This window comes from Anas platyrhynchos, chromosome 3 (genome assembly GCF_047663525.1).
Source record: "Anas platyrhynchos isolate ZD024472 breed Pekin duck chromosome 3, IASCAAS_PekinDuck_T2T, whole genome shotgun sequence".
In the NCBI taxonomy this organism is placed as follows: Eukaryota; Metazoa; Chordata; class Aves; order Anseriformes; family Anatidae; genus Anas; species Anas platyrhynchos.
The window spans coordinates 86,323,317-86,349,794 of record NC_092589.1 but is presented as its reverse complement, the minus strand read 5'-3'; the positions used below and the strand labels follow the sequence as shown (position 1 = coordinate 86,349,794).

The window sequence follows — 26,478 nt, the reverse complement described above, 5'->3', positions numbered from 1 at the left end:
AGCCAAAGAAGTGCTGACTTTAGGGGTCAGGGGCGTTGTGAACGTCTGTTACGGAGGTGGAAGGTATGTGGAGGCACAGGGCCTACCTGTTACTGTTCTGTATTGAAGGTGTGTGTGTGCACAGTCCGTATTTAAAGGATTATCTCTTGTTAAATGCTTCTAAGTTAAGCATAACTGCTAATCTTAGATGTTTAGGGATAATTGCTATGTAATGGTGAACACACCTGAAGTTTCCCGACATTTACAGAGTATTTTACGTGTCAGAAGTGGTTAAATAGGGATTAATATTTCCACTTTATGGTTATGTGGAGGAGAAAAGGAATCTGAACTGGGTGCTTTATTGTTTGCCAGTGGTCATAGAGGAAATATTTACCAAACCACTAAGAGAACCTGAAACTTCCTGGCTTCTCACTGTGTGCCAAATCCGTTCACTAAACCGTGCTCTGTTTTCATCTCCGTCCCTCAAAAACTGAAAACTGTCAGCTCATCTGGTAGATAGAAGAGTCACAGGTGTCCAGTGCAGTAAAAACGAATTGATAAAAGTAGTAGTAACACTTGGAGATCAGAACCTGATCTTAAGCAGTTAAAACACAAAGAGGACATAATTGTGATAATAAAGCTTGTTTTAAATAATATTTCCATAAAACAAAATTCCTTATGGTAATATTTTATAGTTAAGTATGTGGTTGTCCAAGGCTGAGATATGCTTGCTGATTTCGAAGGAAATAGTGGTGCTAAGTCTTCTGTTCCACCACGGAAGAACTAAGGAGTTCAGTTGCCTTAGAATTTCTCCTTGGATGTTTCCATGTTAGTATCTTGGTTTGCTAAAATGCAAGTTGAAAACCTCATTGGAAACTTACTTGCATTGTTTGGCACTGAAGTACCTTTAAAATATGCCCACAACAGATTTCTTGTTCATGTAAATCCTTTTTTATATTTTTTTGTCAAGTAAGGTAATGAAAAGTGTTTCAATTAAAGCATCTATGTGTTTTACTTTGCCATCATGGTTGGTGATATCACTGCCTTCTAGAATAGCTGTTAGGTTTGCATAGGGCAATGCAGGTAAGTACCAGTGTTTTCCTGAGCATTATTGCTTATCACCCTTTACTCTGACACATGGTGTGGGAAGATCAAGCAGGAAAACACAAATACAAATGTTCTCATCTTTTTTTCCTTTTTTTTTTTTTCCCCTCTAGGATTACGAAGGCTTTTTTGAATCAAAGGAGAGCAACACTGTCTTTTCCTTTCTTGGACTGAAACCAAATTTAGCATCAAAGGTCAGTGTCATATGGCAGACTTTTCGTGGGATTCTTGAAATATTCAGACTGAGCTGCCCTTGAACTGAATGAACTCCCTGTGACCAGATGCACCTCTGTGCACTATAGCTGTCCATACCAACATCATGCTAATGAGGTAACTGAAACAATTGCAGTGCAAAGCATTTTGTAAAGCAAAGTGACACTAAGCATATACATGAGGTAAGCTGAGACTGCAGGTAAATAATGTTTAAAGAGTACATTTTGCTACACATTGTCATAGTAAATTGAAAGCAACTGGCATACTTAACAGGACAGAGCTAGGGTCTTGGTCACTGAAATATCCAGAGCTTATGTCACCAAAATATGATTGTGCTGAACCAGCCTGGCTTAGAACCAGCCTTAGTGGCCCAAGCAGGACAGCATTGCTTCATTATGCATTATTATTTTTTTTAAATGCCGAAATGATGGAGCAGCCAGGAGTTGTAGCAACTTTTTGGATAATAATTAAATTTTAAAGAATGCATATAAGCAAATCGGAAAAGAATTTGAAATCAAGCCATTTAACATCTTTCTGTGAGGACAGTGAAATAGATGAGCTTTTATCGCCATATGGAAGCCTGAATGATCCTGGACATTTGTTCAAGAGGCTGTATGGTGCCCCTTTGGGCAGTAGATCAGACACACAGGAGATTATTTCCTTCCGTTTGCTGCTGTAGGTATAGCTGTGCTGGGTAGCAGTGCTGTTTCAGGCCTAGATGGTTGTTCTTGGCTATCCAGAGAGTTACTCCTGCCAGCAAGTCATTTATTTCTGGATCCCCTGGGGAAGAGGAGTAGGAAGGGAAGTCAGCAGGGAACCCCAAAAACAGGTTATTCTTGCAGTCTGCCTTGCTTTGGTGCTTGGACAATTAGTCCTAAGAAAAAGGTGCTGTTTTGCTGCAGTCAGAAGTAGCAGCCCCTGTGCATCTGTGTTCCTGGGAAAGCACCTGCTGCAGTCCCGCAGGGTTGTCTGTACAAACTTGGCCACGTCGCTGCATCAGTCTGCTACTCTTGCAGAGTGCCGTGTCCTTAGCTGCTGTGTGAATGTGTGAAAGTCACAGATGCAGAAGATGAAAATGCATTCATAGCGTTAATAATCTTTTTTTAATTACTCTTATTTTTCTTTTAAATAGGAGTCATAACCCTAGAAAACCTATCTGAACTATCACCAACCGCATCTTCTGGATGAATGACCCTGTCCTTCAGCACACGACAGCTTCACTTATGGATCACTGTGATAGAGCAAACGCATCCTTAGTAGTAGTCTGCTTGCCATGAGACAGTGCTCTCCAACAATTCGGGGTTAATAACACGTATATGGAGTAGGATTAAGTCCGGGCTACTGATCTTCCTTTTTAAAATACTCACTGTTGGTGTTCCACTTTTGGCTTTGGATTGCTTTTGCAGCTGGCACTGATATTCTAATAGACACACGTTTAAAGATAAGAAGTGGAAGTGGGGGCTGCTGTCATTCGTGGGTACTCTCACATAGTTGGGTTCCTTACCTTTTTTTGATTGTTCCAGCTACTGTTGTTGAAGTTAGGTCGTCATGACAGTAAAAGTGCTGGTGGTTATTGGAATGTTTGTGCTAGCTCAGAGGGCAAAAACTGTTATCTGAAGATCTCAGTCCAAGCCAGTAACTGCTGTATTTTTGCTACCCATTTATTTATTGTTATGTTTGTGCTAGATCGGGTTTATTGTAAGAAGCACGGGTTGCTGACCTTTTTCACGAAACCTTGATTTGCCTCATGGTGCACATTGCAACTGGCTGTTTAAAAACAGTTGTTATTGTGGAGGGGGTGCCAAAGTGAAATATTTTGACGTGGTTCCTATTCCAAATGAGGGTGAAAGGCAGGTGAAAACACTTGGTGGGATTATACTTGGTAGGTCAGAAGAGGTCTTATAGCTAAAGATTACATAGGTATTTCTCTATTGAGAAGGACTTAACACCCCAAATTGGAACTTTATAATTGGATTGTCTTAAGATGAAATTTTGCCAAAACTTGGAGTCAATTTTTAATAAAACACAGTTCCACCATTAGCCACGAGAGAGTCAGGACAACCAATTACGTGGGAAAGCTTCTTTGCAATGCCCGGCCTCTGACTGTGGCTCGAAGGAAGCCCAGCTTCTTGTAAGAAGTGTCAGGAAGCAACCCTGTCTGTGTAACAAATCACATGTTCTATTAAAATCAGTAACTGTGGTGTCCTAGACAGGTTAGCTGGAAAGGACAGCTGGGGATCATCTGGTCCAGCCTTGTCAAAACCAGGGCTAACACCAGCTCAGCTCTGGTCAGTTGTGAGGTTGTTTCACAGAGTGTTAGAGGCATCCAGAGGTGGAGATCTTGCACCTTGTGCTGATGCTGCAGGACTCCCCTAGTGCCAAGCACGCACTCCCAGGTTGTAATCTGTGGCTGTTGCCATTCCTGTATTTTCTGGCACTCATGGGAAGAGTTTGGTACCATCCTTTTCGTGCCCTCAAGATAGTTGTAGGGTGTTATTAGGTCACCTCTTAGCCTTCTTGTGCCAGACTAACCAAGCACAGCTTCCCTACCTTCTGTTTGTAGGTTCTGCTTTAGGCACCTGGCTGCTTAGGTGTGGTGGAGGGCCTACTGTCTCCAGTTGCCTCACATCCCTCTACAACTGGGAAAAGGTCCCCAAAGTGGGCACAATATTTTGGATGTGGCCTCACCAGGGCTGAGCAGAGAGGGACAGTAACTGTCAGCAAGAGCATTGCTGGCTTGTGACCAACCTGTCCTTCACCAAAAACCCAGTCCCTCTCAGCAGGGCTGTCACTCTGTCAGTCACTTCCCAGCCTCTACTGGTGCCTCACCGCCCCCAAGGACAGAGCGCGGCACTTGCCCTTTCCAAGCTTCATGAGGTTTCTGTTGGCCCTGCCTTCATGGCTGTTGAGATCCCCTGGACTGAAGCTTTGCCAGCTGTTACCAACCACGCTGCCAAGGTCGGTCCTGTTCGCAGGTTGCTGAGGGTACGTGCTAGGTCACCATCCAAAGATGCTGAACAACAGGGGAGCTGTTGCCTCTCAGATTTTGGACAAGAGGTGACTCAAGACTACAGAGGTATGACATGAGCACTGTTTATGACTACGAGTTTCTGGGGTAAAGCACAGGTTACCTTCCTCTTGGTGTTGTCTCAGCTACAAGCTGCTTAGTTACTTTTCCACTTAGTACAAAGGGAATACTCGATGAATTTTCCCTTTAGTATAAAGGCAAGAAAGCTTTAAAAAAGGAGATGGTAAGTTTTAAAAGATGTCCATCCACCAATCAGTTTCCCTTCAGATCCTCTGGTGCCTCCTCAGCTCAGTTAAGGGAACTAGATGGAGCAAGAGCACACACAGATTTCGAGTCCATGGTTGCATTTCCTAGCCAAAATCTTCGTTAGAGCACCTTCTCTAGAGGACTCCTTAATGGGAGTTGATAGCGTGCACATATACGTGTGTATGTCTGTATATATGAGTATGTGAATATGCATTTTTAGGAAGTTTGTTATATGTAGTAAGTTATTGTGATGTTCTTGTCACCGTTCCCACGTTCTGGTGAGACTTGAACCTCGCTCTAAGAAGGGAAAGTGACGTGAGGTGGAGCTGTACATTAACAGGTTATATAGAATATTCCTTAAAAAAAAGAAAAAAAAAGTTTAAAATATTTAACTTTGAAAAAGAATACAGATACAAATTTATGTAATGACACAGTTAATTACAGAGAAGCCATCCTGGATTTATCACGTACTTGATAACACTGTAAACTTAGAAAACTGCCCGAAGTCCCAGCTTCGAAAAGCTCTCAGAAGTGGTAGGTGTATCCGCTGCAGTGATCCCGCGTGGATCCCAGGCTTACTCACGGGGAAGGCAAAGTCACACTGAGTTCTCTGGGGATGAAATGAGTTCCACAAAACTCTTGAATGTTGCTAGTTGTGGAACTGAAGCCTCCAGTTCAGTGCAGAGCAAGTTCTGCTGCGGCTGTTGGGCAGCGGTGGCGTGTCTCAGAGCACGCGTGCGGGTGATGCTGGCCGTGTGCAGGGCAGCACGAGCCCCAGACGCATCCTGCTGGCTCACGGGGATCGGCAGTGTTTGCTTGCAAATTGTACATGGCCAGCTCATAAAAAGAGAGTCTGTGTGTTGCTTGAGTGTGAATTTTGCCTGTTGTGCAACAGCCTTATTTTTGTAATGAAAGCAAGCAGAGTTCTAGTTTGTTACACGAGATGATCTGGAATTTTTTAACCAGTTTTGTAATAATGAAACGTTCAGGTAACAGAAACGTCCTGTGGAGAACCAAATGGTCCCAGTTTTTAGTTAAGATTTGTATGTACCCCGCTTTTTAAAAGGGAGAGAGCAGCGTGAATTAAATTTTAATCTTTGTACCGAGCTAAAGTTGCTGCGTGTGCCCACACACTGACTGTTCCAGGGGCTGTGACAGAGGTATTCTCGGTGGTGCCACACGGCTGGATAGTGCCTTGCCAGGAGGAGGACTGTTGGCGCAGGATCTTCTCAGACGTGCTCGACTTTGAACTCAGAGAGAGCAAGTTTCTATTATTGCTATTTTTTTAATAACGCAGTAAAGTGATGTTGGTGAGTCAAAAGACACGTGCTTTGTAGGGCTCAAATAGTTCTTGCTGAGTCTCGTAAACTCTTGAATTTCCTTAGTATGGCTTTCTCTCTTTTATTATTTTATTGACTGTTTAGAATCAAACCTCCCAAGGAAGTGGAAATGGAGTAAAAAGCCCCTAAATCCATCTTTATGCTTCAAAATAACCATCTTATCCAGGTGTTGAGCGGCCCAAGTGCTTCACTAAGATGAGTAAGAGTTGCCAAGCTCATATTAGAGGATTTCTTGGTCCTCCCTCCCTGCCCCTGCCCCCAGCCAGGCCATTTATTCAGGGAGTCCAGTTATTTTGGGACTACCGTGCTTCCAAAAGTAAGAGCCCGAGATCTGAGGCACGAGAGCTGCTTCACAGCAGGGTAAGAGCGGGGTCTTCACCAGCTAGTGCCAAATCCCCTCAGTCTTAGGGGACCTGTCTGCCGGTTTCACTGGGTCTGCTTGTGCGTGCTGTGAGGAGGAGGCAGCCCCGGCTGCCCACCCTGCGCCCCAAACGTCTCGTTGGCAGCACCCTCAGCAGCCGTTCTCGCAGCGGCAGATCCAGCTCACTCCCTTCTTCCTATCCTTTGCCTCTTCCCAACGTGCTTCGTCCCGTCCTGCCGAGACCTGCGCGCAAAGCTTCAGCTCCCGACGTCCCCGTGATGCTGCGGATGCAGACCCGGTGCTCCAGGAGCACGCTGCATCCCATGCTGTGCACGCGTGGGGTCTGACAGTCTGTGTTAACGCCGCGTTCATCGAATAAAAAAATGTTCTGAAAAGATGCTGGGGCGGTGTTGTTTGTGCAGTGGGATGCAGTGATAAAACGCAGGGCTTTCTCCTTGCTGCAGCTCCCTCTGGTGACAGCTTCTCGGCAGGGTGCTGGGCAGCCTCGGAGCTGGTGCTTAGCAGGGGCTGTTTTCTGCTGGACACCTGCGGGTCTAGGTCCTCCCCAGGGAAACGGCAGGAAGGGAGGAGAAGGCAAAGGGTGACTGCTTGTCTCCTGTTCTTACGCTTGGGTGAGTTGATAAATGCTGCGGAAATAAAGGATGGATCCTGTGGGGTGGCATGGGCAGTGTCATCCAGTAACTACCTTTGGCCAAGATGGTCCAGACGGGGTTTGCTGAAGATGGAAGCTGTGTTCGGGTCCAAACTGCTCCTCCAGCAGCTGCCAGCCATCGCCTCCTCTTCCCTTAGCTGCATCCTTACACCCAGCTGCATCCTTAATCCCTTCTGGTGGGAGAAGGGCAATTGGGGCTGATGGCTTTTGCGTGAAGAGGCAGAGCCAGGTGATGCACCGACCGGCTCCTCAGATGCAAGGACTAATAGAGCTCAATTACATTTTAAGCCTGGCACGGGCAGCATGTTCATGTGTCCACGTACACATTTTTCATCCTTTAATTATAAACTCCCTAATTAAAGCTCTACCTGGAGAGGCGGCCAGCTCTTTCTACCTCGGCTGCCTCTGCCTTCCAGCTCTCCCCCCTGCGGGAGGGGATGCCCAGGCTGGCCCAGCCCGAGACACAAAGGTCCGGGTGTCCTGCACCCTGGCACCGATGTGAGAAGACACGGGAGCACTGCCCAAATTCATCGGTGGCCCCGTGGGATCCTGCACGTGGGCATCGCCTGGGAGCAGAGGAGGCTGAGCGGTGCCGGGGCGTTTGGAGATGGGCAGGAGGGCTGCGGGCACCCCCAATGTCCAGGGGAAAGCACCGGGATGAGGATTTCTCCTTACAGTGGCAGCACCATGAAGCAACTCCAGAGTGAGCGCTTTAATTGCTTCAGCTAGCAGAATTTGTAAATGAGGGAGAAAACAAAAACAGAGACGATGTTGATACTTGCTTTCGGCATCTTGGCAGCAGCCTTGTCATTTAACAGTTTCTCGTTTTAGCTCTGACTGAGCTAATGCTTCCATTTAGCATATTTCCTGGGCATATTGTGTGGGCAGATGAAAGGACGGCACTCGCTAAATACATGAATTAAACATTCTCTTGACACACTTTAACCTTTGATTAATTCAAGGTGTCAGAAAAATCGATAGACGGGGATGCGCTCCTTGAACTCACACCAGCTGCAGGAGTAAAATAAAGCTCTTGGAAGGACCTTACGGAGCCAGCAATCTTTTAAAAAGTTACTTCTCTTTCCTCAAGCACGTACAAAATCTGTCTCCTTTCCTTCAGCAGCCAAACCCCGTCTGCTCTTGCTGCACGGGGCTTGGGCTCTCCCCCTCCCCGCTCCTGCGGTGCGGTCCTGTCTTCCCGCGTGTCAGGCCAAAATCACTGTGCTAGCTGCAAAATTGCTCTGGCTGTGCTTGCTCTGACCTCCCCTGTCACGGCTGAATCCCCTCGGTGCACTTCCAGCACATTTATCAGTGGGTTTTCCAGCCTCTCCTTGCTTCACGCTTGGTCATGTCTTCAGCTGCAGCCCCGGTGCTGTGCTCTGTGTTTGCCTCCCTTCACCTGGTGTCACCAGATGAGAGGTAACGAAGATGGGTGAGCAGTACGGAGATGTTTGGCGGGTGGAAGTGTAAGGAACACATCGATTATCTTCTTCCTGGGATAATCAATTGCCTTTTCAAAGCACCACCCATGGGAAAACGCCTCTCACCAAGTGTTAGCAACACCCCCAGAGCAGAGGCATCTGGAGCGGGGGGCTGCAGAAAGCACCTCCGAGTAGGAGCAAGCTTTGGGAAAGCAGCTCCTTGTTAGCCAAAGGGTTGACCACTCAGCAACCAGCCGTCCCAAATAATGAGTTCGGAGATCTGCGCCTCAGCTTGGTTTTAAGGACCATCCGCTTCCGTGCAGCTACAAAGGGAGAGTCCCATCACCAAGGCCGTCCAGGTAGAAAGCTTGGCACCACGTGCTGAGTGCGGTGCCAGCAGGTAACAGTTAAGAGAATGAAGCCCCCGCTAATGGCAGGCAAATCAGCTTCTTAAATTAAAGAAAATAAGTAGGGCGGCTCCTGGGAAATTAATTTTAATTCTAGAGACATTTTCACAGTGGGTTCCTCTTCCTAGCACAGCTGAGATGAAGATGGGGGTTATGACAGACAGGCCACCTCTCCGTGCCGTTATGCCGGCACCAAACTCGTGCAGGATTAGGAAACAACCGAAGAGGCCGAAGCAGCACTTCGTGCAATTTCCAGAGGGATTTGGGGACTTGTTTTCAGCTGTTGGCAGTTCTTCGGGCTGGGAGGGTGGCTTTGCCCCAGGACACGCATCAGGAGTCGCGCCAAGCCTAGGAGCTGCTTCTCGTTCAGGGTGCGTGGACAGGAGCGCAGCAGCTCATCACCCCCCTCAGGTCACGCCAGACCGGCACCTAACGGGGCGATTTGCTGGGATCAGTGGATTATCCCACGCCTTTGCGGGCCAGCATCCGTGACAAGGGTGTCCTCATAAGGAGAGCACGAGCAGAATAGTAAAAGGATGAGTAACCCGTTTCGCACAGAACTAATAAATTTTTTAGAGGGATTTAATTAGCATTTAATTAGCATTTCCCATGCCTTCAGCCGTGCCCCCTGGATTTACGGGACTGAGGTCAGCAAGGCACTGGGTGCTGCCGGCTGCGCAATGCTCCCATCAGCCGCCCCCGCTGCTGCCCCCTCGGCAGCTGGGAAGCTCCTGGCGGCTTGCTTGGGCAAGCAGCACCTCCAAAAACCTGTGCGTGAGGCCCCAGCTGGCTGACGGGCCCAGGGCTTATTGCGTTTTGTGGGATTGGTGAAGGAGACGCGGGAGCAGTGAGCACTGTCCCCGTATCCGCGGTGTTGCACGTGACGGCAGTCCCTGTACCCTGCACTCTGTGACGGGAACTGCAGAACTCCTCCCGTTGTGCCCTGGGACAAAATCTCCAAATCTTACATGGCTTTACTTCATGAAACATCCACTGAGTGCTATCCTTAGACCCAGGGATATTTTGGAAGTGGATGGAAAGAGGAAGGTTACTTCAGCCCTGCCTCCTACTCCCCCAGACACGGGGCTGCTTCACGAGCCCTGCCGAGGGGGGCGCGGAGACAAGGCAGAAACGCCACCACCTCGCGGGGACAATGCTCACCGGGACAGGAGCCACTTCTCCAGAGAGCCCCCAGGGAAGGGTGAGCCACCGTTTTGGGGCTGTTTTGCACCGTCGGATCGATCAGGCCTGGCGGACAGGAGGCTGTGTGCTTAGGAGGAGGTTGAGCAAGGCGAGTCCGGGAAGCTGAGCTCCGTGCCCCGCAAGGATGCCCTGTTGCTTAAGCGGGTTGCTAAAGGAAATCGATTTTAAAAGCAGATGGTTTAATTAGAACGGCAGGCTCCCTCCTTGTAATGCTCTGTCTCTGGATATTTTTACTGTTTTATTAACAAGTCTCTCGTACTTATTTCTCTCCCATTTCTTGACAGATGCTTTCATCGGGGTTATATAAAGCCTTACCCTCATCCCTGCTTTGCCTAGAAATAGATTAAAGAAAGGCTAAAATGCAGATTCGCAATGATGTTCGGAGCAAAATATTTACCACACTTTTTTTTTTTTTTAATAATAAATGCATTTTTTCAGAAGTTTTACAGAAGACAATACTTCACAGAGGTGTCTGCCTACCTAGGAGAGGTTTCCCCAGGGAAGCAGCTCTTGCACTTCGCCTGACAGCAGGAAGAGCAGGCACGAGCTGCCTCTCCTTGCACAGGCACACAGAAATGGGAAAAACCCCTCGGAGAACTTCAGGGTGGCTGTTTTCAGACACCAGATTAGGCTGAGATTAGACAGGCACCCGTTAAAAGGTGTTGCCTCTGTTAGATGAGTTTCTGAGCAGTCAGGTTGAAATTATACAGGGTGACACTAGTTCACCAGAATGTGAAGGTGACGTTAGCCCTCCGTACCGCGGGACTCAAAGAAGGACTCACAGACACCATAAGCTTGTGGGCAGTGGTATCCTCGCATACTTGCTTGGCCAGACAAAGTGACCAACTAATGGACATATCTGAAAATCAATCATGTGCTTTCTTACAAGCCAAGACACCTAAAATACAAGTTCTTTTAAAGTAAACCATAGCCACAGCACCATTTTCAGTTATTTAAATATCTAAATATTAGTTACCTTCCTTCAAAATTAGCAGTGTCATAGAGATCATAGCAAATCTGTAAATACCTTCTCAACCCCACTACCTCATTAGTTGGCTTTCTCACTGAATAAATACACCATCACTTTATTGATGTTAGTTCCAATCCAGCTACTGAATGCATCCTTTGGCTTTATTGTTTCTGGTTTTTGTTTTTAATTAAAGATGTTTTGGTTTTAATTAAAACAAAGCAAACAAACAAAACAAAAACAAAAACAAAAACAAAAGCAACACTGATAGACAGACAGGAATGCAATTTAGCTCCACATGAAGATACCCAACTGCATGTTCTTACATGTGAGCAAGGTACGCAAGCTCCATCACAGCCAGAAGAGTCCTAGGGAAGGCTCAGTTCAGCTGCCTGTATCTAATTACCTAAACCTGGATCCAAATCCTATCTTCCATGGGAAAGATAGCTAATTACTGTACATTATCCCATGATCATCTCTGATGTACCAGCTATCACAGTTTCCAGACCTCCAGGGATGCATTTTCTTTCTGCTTGTCCTCCTGTAGATGACTCCAGTTTTAATACAGTCACTGTGAAGGGGATTCTAGTCACTGTCTTAGATGATCGAGGGAAATGAGAAAAAAGTCTGCTTTAGGTCATTTAGCAGTGGATATATTTTAGAGAAAAGAACTTATTCCAACATAAAATAAAAGGACAAAGCCTAATTTTGTCTTACGGGAACTCTGAAAGTCCGAGGTATGTTCAAGAATATTCTCCCCAAACCTGTAGGTTTACATTATATTAATCAAACTAAAATTGATCAATAAAAATAAATAAGATCAAAAATAATAATAATGATAAAAAATGAAAAGATTTAACTTTATACTTATTTTTACTGATGTAACTAAATCTCAAAGGTGATTCATAAACAGGCCCCAAGCATCATTATCTACTTCAAATAAGTATTTGTAAAAAACATAGGTGGCCTAAGGAAGGGTATTGGGCAGCAAAATCCACAGTTGCCAGGTGCAGAAATATTTCCCCATAACGCAGGGAATGACTCTGACTTTTGCCATCTTTACAGCAGAACAAACAATGCATGAGCACGAGCAAAACAGGAGCTGTGGCATCAGTGGTGAGCAGCACAGTTCCCAGCTTTTGAGTCCTAATACAGCACCAAAAAAATGCATAATGAACACATCCCTCTGCACAGGGCTGAATTTCTATTTGACTGAACATCTACTTGGTTCTGATAAAGTACTAAGGTGGTTGTGCCTGAATTCACCTACCAGGAGCAGAGCATCCTTGAAATGTTCTTGAGGGAAAGACAAGAGAGCCAGGGAACAGACGGATGTCAGCATTCCTTGAGAAGTGGCTTTTAACGAAGAGCATTTAATGAACAGCAAGCAGTGTGTGTTACAGACTCTGTGTGGTTTAACTAAAAGAGGCCATAACCCTCTGGAGTTTACAAGTGCTTTGTATGAACTGCAACAATTTGGCTGACATCTGCCTTTACAGCAGAGTTCCCTTAGCATCCAGCTATTCCAGTTTATTCATAATTAAATGACATCAGAGACATCTGCTTTAAAAGTGGAAGCAAACCTTCCAGAGCGGTTACAGCTGCATGGTCTTTATTTTATTTTCAAAGCAGTGGGACCATCTTCTTTTCAAATGACCTTTAATTAATCTCCTTTTTCTAACTATCTCTACAAATAGTGCCATTGTCCATGTCTTGTTACCACAGTGAATTACTGAACTAGAAACAATACAGAATGACCTTCTTTTTGAGATGAGATTACTGGGGATGGAGCTGCTTCTTCATCAGGACCAGCAGCAGGAAGGAAAGAACAGGAGAGGCAAGCAGAAATAACATCAATATTGGCAATGATAACCTTTAAAAGTCTTTCCTATGTGGAAATGGAGATCAGGCAAGAAAATAATGAAGTCTTTATTGATACCAGATCATAAATAAATAAATGAATAAAAAATCTTACATTACTCATCGATACTGTACTATTGAGCTGCCATTTCACCTGGTTTTACTGTTGGGAAGGAAGATCAAGTAAAAGGATCAAGTGACTCTTTTCCCACTGGCCAACTCCTTTTGTAAAATGTTTTATAAATGATATAGAATATAGAATCATAGAATATCCTGAGTTGGAAGGGACCCTTAAGGATCATCAAGTCCAACTCTTGACACCGCACAGGTCTACCCAAGTTCAGACCATGTGACTAAGTGCACAGTCCAATCTCTTCTTAAATTCAGTCAGGCTCGGTGCAGTGACCACTTCCCTGGGGAGCCTGTTCCAGTGTGCAACCACTCTCTCTGTGAAGAACTTCCTCCTGATGTCAAGCCTAAACTTCCCCTGCCTCAGCTTAACCCCGTTCCCGCGGGTCCTGTCGCTGGTGTTAATGGAGAAAAGGTCTCCTGCCTCTCGACACCCCCTTACGAGGAAGTTGTAGACTGCGATGAGGTCTCCCCTCAGCCTCCTCTTCTCCAGGCTGAACAGGCCCAGTGCCCTCAGCCGTTCCTCGTACGTCTTCCCCTCCAGGCCTTTCACCATCTTCGTAGCCCTCCTCTGGACACTCTCCAACAGTTTCATGTCCTTTTTATACTGTGGTGCCCAGAACTGCACACAGTACTCGAGGTGAGGCCGCACCAGCGCAGAGTAGAGCGGGACAATCACCTCCCTCGACCTACTAGCGATGCCGTGCTTGATGCACCCCAGGACACGGTTGGCCCTCCTGGCTGCCAGGGCACACTGCCGGCTCATATTCAACTTGTTGTCTACCACGACCCCCAGATCCCTCTCTTCTAGGCTGCTCTCTAGCATCTCATCGCCCAGTCTGTACGTGCAGCCAGGGTTTCCCCATCCCAGGTGCAGGACCCGGCACTTGCTGTTATTGAACTTCATGCGGTTGGCGATCGCCCAGCTCTCCAACCTATCCAGATCCCTCTGCAAGGCCTTTCCACCCTCATTCGAGTCCACAACTCCTCCAAGTTTGGTGTCATCAGCAAACTTGCTCAAAATACCTTCTATTCCTACATCCAGATCGTTTATAAAAATATTGAAAAGTACCGGCCCTAAAATGGAGCCTTGAGGGACCATGATGATGCATGGAAATAAAGTTTCTCCCCAGGCACAGGACCTGTCAAACATAATTTTGCCTGCCCACATTCTGGAAATGAAATATCACTGTTTTTGTTGTTGGTGGTGGTCGTTTTGTTTTTCTCAATACACTTTTATTTCAAAGCTAGACCAGGTTTCTTCTACATTTTCCTCTGCTCTTCCATTGACTATCCTGGCAATAACATTTCAGCTTCATGTAACTGCTTGTCTCAAATTCGCAGTCAGTGGCATCACTCCTCTAAGAAGGCCACTGTTCATCTGTAGGGATGAGAGAGGGCACCCAAAGCTTGTACTCGTACTGGAGTTGCTAAAATAAATTATTTACAACCTTTGAGGAAAATAACTGCACATAGCAAGTACTTTTCTCAGAGCCTTACAAAGCAAAATTGCATTGCCCCCATCAGATGGCAAGAAATGTGCCAAAATGTTTTGTCTTTTACTCTTCCCTTTAGCCAAACCCAGACTTGGCCAGTTCTCCTCAGAGATGTACCCTCCATAAAACGCGTTTCTCCCTGAAATGAAGCTGCAGTGCTCACATCCACACAACAGAAAACCTCCAAGCAGGTTAAAACCCTCCAGCAGCCTCACCTCCAGGCAGACCTAGGGCCCAGAGGCATTTTGTGTAGTTTCCCATCAACAGGAGGTTGCACCTGCCCCATTTCCCTACCTGTCCTTCAATGCCCGTGCCGATGTCCATGGATGGGGACCATGGCAAGACAGCACATCTGCATGGAGTAGGATGGTGTCCCAGGAACATGTCCATGGCAATAGTTTGTGATGAAGCAACTACGGGAGAGCAGGACACACTGTGAGCACGAGAAGAGTGAGAAAAACATGCTGCAGGGTGAGCTTTGGAACACAGCTGGTTTGTGTATGAGAAAAGACAGCGCTTGAACTCAACTGGAGCCAACCAGAGGCACCAAGGCTAAAGTACAGTGCCGTGTCTCAGAAAGCATGCAAGGTAATCAGTGCGAAATCAGCTAAGTCAAGGGGAATTTGGAATTTCTTTTTGGTGAGCAGAACCTTGCAAGAGCACCTGTGCCTAGGAAACCAGACCATTAGTGCCATGTAAAGTTGAGTTTGCATAAGTAATAACATCAGAAATACTGAACTTGGAAATGGATACAGCAAAATAGGGTAACTGTGTTGATATATGGGGAGGAGACTGGGTGGAGAAATGAAAGTAAAGGTGAAAAAGAGACAAGGAAGGAAAAGAAAATGGAGAAAAAGATATGAAATAACCATTGAACAACAAATAGTGTGACATTTCATGATAGGATTGTGGACACCTACAGGTAGCACTGAAGCTGATGAGCATATCCCAATCCTTTTATCCCAAGATACTGGAGGAAACACCTTGGAAAACATGCTGGACTCTCCATCAGGTCTACGTCCAAAAGACTTGTGTGGGAGGGTAGAGAGGTGGAACCAAACGGCAGAGCCCATGGCATGGAGGGCACAGGGAGGGGTGGCAGAGCTGGATCCAGTGGTGGTTGTGTTTAGAGAACAAGCATGCAGGTGATTAAATTCTAACTCAGAAATCATACCTAAAAGTGTGAAGAATGATAGAACTGCAAATTGGTGAAAGTGCTATGCTCTTATTTAATTAGTTTATTGGTCAAGTAATTGGTTTATTAGTATGGTGATGGTTAACCAAGCCAGTGACCTAATGGGGAGAGCTGGCCCTTGAGGCAGCGGTAGGCCACCCAGCCCAGTGTTAAAGCATCGCCACAAAAAACAAAAAGATCAGCAGTACAGCCATGCTATTTAGTTCTTTATTTCAGGGCAGGAGCCATTTGGCATCAGCAGGATGGTGGCAGGTAGTTTCTGTTAGATGAAGCTGGGACATAGAGTTGAAAGAAAACTGACACATGGAGACCAGGGCTGCTGAGGGGAAAATGAGAGTCTCAAAAGTTTGGGCAAGCTGGAATGGAAATGACCAAGGTGTTATCTGCCAGGCAGCTACAATTTACCATTAGAGTTTTCAGTCTTGTAAATAGGTAAATAAAACTGCAGCCAGTCACTGGAAAATCACAGTGCTACCACCCACTCTAAAAAGTAAATATCCTAAAAAAGTATAGTATCACCTATTCTAATAAATAAATAAATATATAAATAATATATATATATATATATATATATATATATATATATATATATATATATTACATGGGGTTTTGGATATTGTTGTTGCTGAAAAGCCATCTTTCATTCAACAGGCATTGCTTAATGCATGTTCAGTTAAGGTGAAATACTTGTTGAGAGGTGTGTAGTTAACTTGGATTTTCCTCTTTACGATGAATGGTGATGAAACACAGATGCTTTTAGAAACTCGCAAAGTAGTGTTCATCATTTATGAGCTGGCTGGTACTCTAATAACACTGAGTATTTTCCCATTTGCTGTCTGCTCTGGCAGACAGTGTTTCGTCGCTCCACACCATCATATCAGCAATGCAAAGGTCTCCGCAGTCTTGTGCATCAACCCCAAAATACATGTGCTGCAAGGCTCTCATTGGGTTAAGCAATCAGAAACTCTCCAAGCACGCCTGTAATCTGCTTACTGGTTAAGCTGGTCTGGAAACAGGCAGATGAGTTCTTTCTGACCTTGCCACGGGGGTCATTTCAGTACACACAACTTTCGGAGGGTCTCACGCCATGCAAAGGAGGCATGCAGGCCCTGCCCAGAGCTGCTACTGGTGCATTATCCAGAGACGGGTGATCTTTTGCCGGTGTAAGAGTTGAGAGGAAATCTGAGTAGATGATAGTAATCTGCTGTTAACTTGAAGAGGCTGGCAAAATCAACTAAAGGCAAACCATTGTTTTAGGAAAAAGGTGCATTTTCTAGCACTATTAATAACACTGAATTCAGACAAAAAGCAGGGGTTTATTTTCCATGGTTCTCATTTAATCATGGAATCATGGAATACACCGAGTTGGAAGGGACCCTATAAGGATCGTGGAGTCCAGCTCCTGGAACTACACAGGTCTACCCAAAAATTCAGACCATGTGACTAAGAGCACAGTCCAAACGCTTCTTAAACACCAATAGGCTTGGTGCCGTGACTACATCCCTGGGGAGCCTCTTCCAGTATGCAACCACCCTTCTCAGGGATTGAGGTGAATGACCTGTAGTTCCCTGGACCCTCTTTCTTGCCCTTTTTAAAGACAGGAGTGATATTTGTTTTCTCCCAGTCCTCAGGAAACTCTCCGATTGCCATAACCTTCCAAAAATAATCATGACATTGCCATGACATTGGCCAATGTCCTCAACACTGGTGGGTACATCTCATCAGGTCCCATAGAGCTGTGTATGCCCTGTTTGTTGAAATGTTCTCTAGCCTGATTCTCCTCCACAGAGGTCTGCTCCAGACTTTCCCTCTGGTCTTGAGGACATGGGACTGCTAAAAGCTGGTTTTACCTGTAAAGACCAAGGAAGAAGGCATTGACCTCAGCTTTTTCCATGCCGTTTGTCACCAACTCTCTTGTCCCACTCATCGGAAGACCTGCATTTACACTAGTATTGCTTTTGCTGTTGATACACTTTAAAAAAATGCCATTTATGGCTTTTGTTTTGTCCCTCACCAGATTCAGATCTGGAGGGGTTCAGCTGACCAGTTCTCTTTCCATCTGGATTGTAGATCCCTCCCACAAAGACCACCTGCGTTTAATATTATCAAAATCTTTTACTTGTTTTCAGTAATTCTGTATCATTTTCTATAATATTTTTTCTGTTACTGACATCCTCCACATTACATTTTGTCGACACTGTACTGTGGGCAGATACTTGTACATGACTGAGAAGATTCCTCACTCATTTAGAAGATAAGCAAGAATAAGCAAGCTGTTGCAAGTTAAAAGGCTCCAAGTTCATGTTATCATCATTTATGCCTAACACATTTTTTTTTTCCCTAAGGGAAAAGAAAGGGAAGATGAGAAAAGTTGGAATTTCTTCCTGCATGTGTACCTTCATTTTTTGTGAAGTTGCTCAAAATGGATTGGAAGTACTCAGCAGAAATATTTGCCTACTTGAACTCTTTTATTTATTTATTTATTTTCATGGATTTGAGTGCCGTTTTGCTTTGTTTTGTTTTGTTGCTTTTTGTTTATTTTTATTTTATTATCCCTGGGGAAATATATTCTTGCAGTTATCTTTGTTATACATTCTCTATGTGGACACACAGTATTACAGAGGCATGAACTTCACACTTGAGGGAGATCAGTAGAATAAAACCCTCAGATATGTTTGTGTCCCTGTGTTGCCCTGACCGTGTGATGATGACCTTCACATTGCTGTTGCTCTTGAAGGGACTTAGAGTTTTTTTGCTGTCTCACAGAGTTTTGTACAAGATGCATTTCTTTTTGCTGTGATGCTAGCTTGAGAAATTCTCACCCAAATGCCTTTGCCTGAGGCCATTTGTTCACCTTCTTGGTTTATTCATCCAGCCCCCAGGCACTACAGTTTGTTGCCACTTCAGCAGTGCTGCTATAAGGCTTATTTTTAGCTCTCCCTCATCTCACATTTACAGTTTGGACCTCAGTGAATAATGGAAGAACTGGGGACAGAACATGAATTGGAAAAAGGGAATATTGGCACAGACAAGTGGTTTTAGGCTCGAGCAAGAGTGACTTAATCCAGCTTTGCATAAAGACAGTCTATTATGCAATTATGACTTTGGAGGTCAGCTACTTCTTCAGAGGGTGATGAAGTATACACAAAACTTATATTCTGAAGGATTGTTGTTAAGTCTTTACCCTACCAAATCTCTCAGTTTATCTTAAGAAAAAAATAATGCTCCTGTGAAATGAAATCATACTCTATTTCTCATCATATTTCACATACAGAAATAAGAAATCAGCATGCGTGGGATGTGGAGAACAAGGATAGAGTCCCATATGTTGGGACCCAAGAATGCTTGAATTTCTGTTTGTTTTTAAGCTGGATTTGGTAAAGATTTGAGCAAGATTTATTCACTGTTTTTCAAGAATTACACTCCATTCCCAATTTAAAAACATTCCTGTGTCTTATCTGTTCAGCTTTGGAAATAGATTGAATTATTTATGCCAGTAGCAAACTTCATCCATTCCCTCTCTGCTGACTTGCCCAGACATTGACACAGAGCACAGCTCCTTACAGGTCTCCCCGGGGAAAAACTACACATGCATCCATCAGAGAGGTTCAATACATCTCAGTATGTGGGAACAGCCATCTGCTATGATTTCTGGTGTTTAAACAGACCTCTATCCATTCCAACATTGCGTTCCTTTCTTTGGGCTCTATTCTTTCAATAGCTTCTCAAGAAAAACACAGAAAGCTTTTGAGAAGCAAAGTAGAGAAGACTGCCTTGCTGACTTTTGAGACACTCCCTTTTAAAAATCATTTACTGGGTTTTCTCCTAAAGAATCCTCACTTCTCTGAAAATACAGATTTTTATTTTTCTCCTCAAGCTTGTGGTATTCTGGCTTGATGGGACAGCTTGGCCTTGGCTTGGTTGCCCACACAGAGGTGTCTGGCATGATAGGATGCCCCAGGCACCCACCTGCCTATGTCCTGGGCCACTGCCAACAGCACCCCACAGCATCTCAGAGAGCCTACAACATCTTGAGTGACATGAGGCACTACTATGTGGGCAAACAAATCGTGCCATTACTGTTCTTTGGGCACTGAGAGATGGCACATAGTCCTTTGGTACTTCTCTGTTGAGAGGCCTGTGATGGACCAAACACCACAAGTGCGTACTCCAAGCAATCCCCAGAAGGTCCTCATTAAGACTTCTCACAGATTTTCTTTTCCCCAGCATGATGGGAATCTCTGATTTCACCAGCTGTATACTGACCCAGAGTTAGTTTAAGATTCACACTTGAACAGAAGCATATGGATTAGTTCTTTTTAGTCATTTATTTTTATCTCTAGAGGTTCCAGTATTCTGATGTGCTGGTTTCTAAGTCCTGATGCGATAAATATGCCTTAGCTTGCAGACAGCCCACAGTTTTGGCTTGTTTAGTAATGTTCTTCCTAAATATCCACTGAGAAGAAAGAATTGTCCGTCTATGAGTCTAGTTTATTTGAAGTCTGCTAACAGCTTCATTTCAATATTTTTTTTTCTGCTCCAAAAATCTGCAAATAGATGTTTATTTTTTTATATAATTTCTCCAATAATGTTTGTATTTTTACTTCTTTTCTAGACTTCATGAGACTATTTATCAAGTTTATATTTCCAGCTTGACTTCACTAAGCTTCGCCCATGTAAACCTCATAAAGTTAAACAAGGCCAAGTGCAAACTGCTGAACCTCAGTCAGGGCAATCCAAAATGTCAATACAGTCTGAGGGATGAATATGTGGAGAACAGCCATGTGGAGAAGTACTTGGGGATACTGGTAGATGAAAAATTGGACATGAGCTGGCGATGTGCTCTTGCAGCCCAGAAGGCCAACCTTACCCTGGGCTGCATCAAAAGAAGTGTGGCTAGCAGGGCAAGGGAGGTGTTTGTCCACCTCTGCTCTGCTCTCATGAGACTCCACTTGGAGTGCTGCATTCAGCTCTGGGGTCCCCAGCACAAGAAGAACATGGGCCTGTTAAAAGATGACCAGCAGGCTGGAGCATCTCTCCTGCGAAGAGAGGCTGAGGGGGTTGGGGTTGTTCAGCCTGGAGAAGAGAAGGCTCCAGGAAGACCTTATGGTGGCTTTCAGTACCTAAAGGGAAAGCTGGGGAAGGACTCTTTGTCAGGGGGTGTAGTGACACAATAAGGGGCAACAGTATTAAACTTAAAAATAAAGGTTTAAATCAAATACTAGGAATAAACTACTCATTATGAGGGTGGTGAAACAGGTTTCTCAGAGAAGCTGTGGATGCCCCATCCCTGGAGGTGCTCAAGGCCAGGCTGGATGGGGCTTTGGGCAACCTGGTCTGGTGGGAGGTGTCCCTGCTCATGGCAGGGGGTTGGAAATAAGTGGGCTCTGAAATCCCTTCCAACCCAAAACATTCTGTGGTTCTACGATTCATACACTTGTACTTCACTTCCTTGGCATCAGGAAGAAATGACATTCAACATGGGTTTGTTTGTTTCGTTTTGTTTGTTTTTATTGTTTACTAAAGCCAAAAGTATCTCAAAAGTGGGTGCCACTGACTGCATTTCAAAATGGAGAAGGCTGCAGAAAAGCAGGTCTGTCTGAAACCTTTTCTCAAAACATTGTGTATATATATATATATTCTAAAAAACGATTGTTCACTTCAAGTTCTAAATTAAACAAACCTTACTTTAGAGTAGAATTGATTTTCTGTATCAAGATAAGAATTAACTGCTAATAGCACGGTGTGGAAGACTAATTACTCCAAAGTAGATACAGGATAATCAATCTGGACATCTTTAAAGAATGTTGAAATTTATTTAGCCTTGGCCAATTTATTCAATTAGCTAAGAAAATACAGCAATTTAATACAAAATGTAAAATAGTGAAAATTCCATAAAAGGTTTTACATCCTAAAATATCATTTTCTGAAGAAAAATGTCACTCAGAGCTGAATGGTAGATGAAAGGTGATCATGAAATGGTTTACCAGAGGGGATTGGCCAAGAACATGCGCTGCAGCAGGACATGCATGAAGTTGGATGCCCAAACGACGTATTTTAGAAAGTTACAGCAGAAATTTAAATCAGCGGGCACACAAGAGCAGAAATGCTATCTAATGAGAGCTCATATTATTATGTCTACCCCTGTGTTTCTTCTAATCCTCTGTCTCCTCTCTGTCATTTGTTCTCTATAACCATTTTTATATCACCTAAAAAAAACGATACTGTGCTTTATATCTTATATCTTATAAGCAATATATATTTATATCTTGCTTTATATCACCTAAAACAAAAACAAAACAAACAAACAAAAGAACTGCAGAGGGAGATTAGGCATCTAATTCCTTCCTTCAGGTGATAACGGCTGGATAGGAAAGAGAATTGTGAGTTCTGCCCCTCAACAGCGTGGGAAAGATACTTCATGCTTAACACAGCATGTAGCAGGGCAGCCTGTTTAAGAATTATGTTTCAATATTATTCACAATTTATATTTGACCACCTTACATCCAAAAAGCACAGAGGTGAAATGACTGGCCTACACTCCGTGTGGAGGTAAGATATGGCTGTGTCCCAGGCAGTACTGCACAGGCTGATCTCCAGGACCTCTGCTGCTGCTACTGTGAGTCTCTTGCAAGGAAAAAAGGTTTTGGCTCAGTCCCATCTCTCACAATTGAGTATCAAATGAGTAGCCTAAATGATCAGGTACCAGATCCTAGGTGGCTAAATTAGATTATATTTTGTTACTTTTTATTTCCAGTGACATATTAAGATTTATTGTAATTGAGGAAGATTATGAATATACAGCTACAAAAATTTTATCTTGGAAGACCATTTAATCCACCCTCCAGCATATAATCCAGCCTTGTCTCAGTAACCTACAGACCTGCCTATGGCACAGACCCCTCCTACTCCCCTGGTGACCCACTTTCCTAAGGGCATCCGTCTTTTATAATTGCAGCTTTCAAATCTTAAATCCCATTGTCGTTTACAGCTTCTTCAACCTTCCATTTCTTGGCAAGTAACTCAAAAATCAACTTCTCGTTTGGAACATGTGCCATTCTTCTAATCCATTTTGCATGATTTTTCGTTGACTGCCACAGATAAAGCAGCATGAAAGTAAGCTGCGTGATTGAAAGGTATCTTTCATAAAACCAGAGGATACAACCCGTGCTCAGCGTTTCACTGAAAGCTCCACTCTATTAGCACATGTTATCTCTGCTGGAAAACAGTTACCTTGCTTCTCTGGGTGATTTGCTCCTGTGAGGGATTCTTAGTGCAGTCACAAAGAAATGGCAACGCTGGAGCCTGCTTTTCCTTGAAAGACAAAGTTATTTCAAGTAAAGGATCTTAGTTCTGAGACAGGTTCAAAAAAAAAAAAAAGTTTACTCGGCAGTGCCTATTCCAACACCAATCTTCATTCCCATTCCAAATGCTTTTATTTCAGCTATTTCCCCTGATCAGCCCTAGAGTATGAGGAAATCTGTATCCCATTTCACTGTGATTTTAGATGCACTTCTGAATTCTCCTGTTTTCTTTTCTAGTCAGGGAAGTAAAACTAAGATCAGAGAATTGTAGAGGACAGTTAGCCTTCTTTAGCCTGGAAGACATGTACCCAAACCTTGCTGCACTTACCAACGAATATAGAATTAGAATAGCTCAGTTGTCAGGGACCTACAAAGATCATCAAGTCCAACTGCCCAACCACTTCAGGGCTAACCAAATGTTAAAGCGTATTAGTGGGGGCATTATTCAAACATCCCTTGAACACTGACAGGCACAGGGCATCAACCACCTCTCTAGGAAGCCTCTTCCAGTGTTTGACCACCCTCATGGTAAAGATTTTTTTCCTAATGCCCAGTATGAGCATACCCTGGTGCAGCTTGGTGTCATTTCTGCACGTCCTGTCATTGGTGAATGAATTGGTGGAGATTCTTTCCACTTCAGCTATAATAGCACTACATCCTCTGTGCATAGCCCATACTTTTTTTCTCTTTCTTTTGGATAAGTTCCATGTCTCAGCTCTAATTTTCAAATTACAGGGAAGCAGAATTATTCAAAATACATATAAGAGCAGATTTGGAAAGCAGCGTAATAGCATGTGCAATTTTGTTTGCATGATAAACATTAGCTGTTTGCTTCTTCCATGAAGACTAGAAAATCTGTTCTAGCTGAGGAGGAGACATAAGGCACGATACCTTAGCTGAGTGGCTGAGGTGCTGAGGATCCGTGTTTTGCATCCCACTTACATTACTGTTGGAGATGCTGCTGGAGGTAGCACTGGAAGCTATGACCCTGTGTGCAATATTCAGCTAGGAAGATAGCTTCGAGCAGTCCAGTTTGGTATAACCTACTGGTCTGAAAATTTGCCAAGGAGCCGATGCACTCCTGTGGGTTCAAAGCCTCTTAGGACAGCGATGGGAACCGAGCTCAGGAAGGGTGGTCTCCTACAGGACACTGGGCACTCCTACAGTGTTTTTTTTCAGGGTCTCAGAGCATCTGTTGTGCTCTGAAATGCCTCTGGGACAGGCCTGGTGGGTGAAATAGTGAACAATTTTTCCATTTGCCAAGTGGTGAACACCCAAGGTGGTGCTAGGTGTTATTAGCAAAGATGATGCTACAGAAATCACTGTGTCCCAAAAGCAGGTGGTAGAGGTGTGGTCATCATCTGAAGGGCCAATATCTGTAATTAACCTGCATCTACTTGTAGTTAGGCAGTGCTTATGTGAGCCCTTGTTAGGAACAAGTTCATGTGCCAAATCAAAAGATATTTTTTTTGTACCAAACTGATTCATGATGAGTTGAAAATCATATCCCGTATGTCTGTGCTTACAGGGACATGGAAATAGGGGTCTTGGGCTGTCTTCATGCCCTTTCTCTCCCTTATTTGTAACGTTTATTCTGACAGACTATACTGATAAGAAAAGCCTATCCAGGAACATCAGTACCTGAACCTCCTAATACTCAAAGCCTTCTTTTTCCAGCCCTCTCATCTACAGTACCTGTTATAGGCACAGGTGCCTATAAAGTGCTGAAGGAATCCCTGGCCATGGGAGGGCGGTGCTTCTAGCGCTTCCACAAGTCACATCAACAGAATAGTCAACACTTTCTACCCAATAGGTTAGAGGGAACAATCTGTTTCTGGACCACAGAGAGGTTTTGAAAAGTAAGACTTTGGCTATACATCCCCATACTCCTGAAAAACACTGGCAGTCATAGTGCTGACCTCTTGAAAGACTGTAATGTACTTTTATTGTTTTCTTTCAGCAGTTTTTTCAGACGTGGTTAAATGGAGCTCTTTGCATATAGACATTTTATAGAAGCTCTTCTTTAAGTATGTTTTTGGTACAACAAATATAACATCAAAATTAGTAACCAGGACTAACCCCATCCATCCTTCTGCTAATGGAAAATTAGAAGTGTTGGATGACCTGGCTGCATGAAAGAAACAACAGATCTGGAACGACTTTTATTTTCATAATGGTGAACCACATTACAAGGTAACCTTTAAAATTTGGGGGGTTGGGAATTACAGGACAGTTCTGTCCCTTCCAGGGTCCCCTATTCTTCCTACACCAGCGTGGGGGCTGATGCAGCAGGAGGCTCGGTGGCCTCCATGGTCCCGTCCCCTCCTCAGGGATGTGGTGGCAGAGCAAGGTGCATCCTTGAGCTGCCTGGAGGGCAGCGCTGGGTTTGGGGGCTCAACACAACCCTGTTGTTGTAGTTTGAGGTGCTACAGTTTTAGCTGCAGGTGTGGTGCCTGGTAGTGGGTGTTTTTCATCACAGTGTCCTTCCTCTTCTGAGAGCCAAACAGAGGAACAGGGAGTGCTGGAAATAAGCGTAGGCGACGCTTGCTGCTATTTTTACTTATATCCTTACCAGCCTGCCTTCTTTGTCCTGCTGAGCCCTTTGAATTAACAGGAGGCTTGGTGATGCAAAAGGCAGAACTGCAAGTCACAGCAGTTCTTATGAGCCAGCGCCCCTAAGCCTCACTGCCGAGTAGGTAAAGGATGGTGCCGCTTCCCACAGCCAGCTGCCAGAGCAGCACTGCAACATTAAAGGCTGTTTACTTCTGACATGAATTTTGGAGCGACGGTGTACTGTTCCTGAGCATTATTTAAATAATACCCAGTGGTTTGTGTGAGCAATGTGGGCTCGTGTGATGCTCACAGTCTCTGTCATCCCCTGATACCTGCTTATGGGAATCATTAGTTCACATGGGGGAAAAAAGAGCCTCTGACTTAGCTGACTTTATTTTCCATCTACAGCTACAAACTCCCACCTAGACCCTGCCATCTTCTGCCTATCTGGGATAATATTTCTGTCCAGCAATGTGCATATGAAAATGTAGATGACCCCTTCAAACTATCCCCAAATTACCCAATGGACCACCTCTGCCAGGTACCTCCTCTAGGCCAGGACCAGTGGCAGCTCCCAGGGGTAAGAGCTAAGCCCACGGGGAGGTGCTGGAGATGGGACACGCACCCCTGACACCCTGCTCTTCAGGGACATGCTGCACCCATCGTGTACATGGACTTCTTGGGGGGAAACGGCCCAAAGAGCATCCCAGCACACAGCTGCTTGTGAAGCAGAGTGTAAGCAGTAAACAAGAGGGATGAGATAAGGTAAGTATCTAAGCTGCCTTACTTGTGAGGACGTACAAGGTAGAATTTATCTCTCATGGGATAGTCTGAATGACAGTGACGGGGGCATGGAGCTGGCCCCCATCAGACACCTCCTGTGTCCATGGTCACTCGTGCATGGCAGAGCACCCCTGGGCTGGGATCTGCACTGCAGTGAGTGACCTGGGGGACAGGGTACTTTTCAAGGACAAGATTTTCAGATTGACGTGGGTTTTA

The 26,478-nt window shown here is 44.6% G+C and overlaps 1 protein-coding gene across 2 annotated transcripts in view; it reads left to right on the top strand.

Annotated features, from left to right (window-relative positions):
• SH3BGRL2 (SH3 domain binding glutamate rich protein like 2) overlaps positions 1-6,668 on the top strand; it is a 37,770-nt gene extending 31,102 nt beyond the window's left edge. For both annotated transcript variants that reach the window (XM_072036249.1, XM_072036248.1), the window contains exons 3-4: positions 1,197-1,277; positions 2,429-6,668. In XM_072036249.1, coding sequence (XP_071892350.1) covers positions 1,197-1,277; positions 2,429-2,437 — 90 coding nt within the window. In that variant the 3' untranslated portion in view covers positions 2,438-6,668. The remainder of the gene's footprint in view (positions 1-1,196; positions 1,278-2,428) is intronic.
• Positions 6,669-26,478: the final 19,810 nt, after the last annotated feature.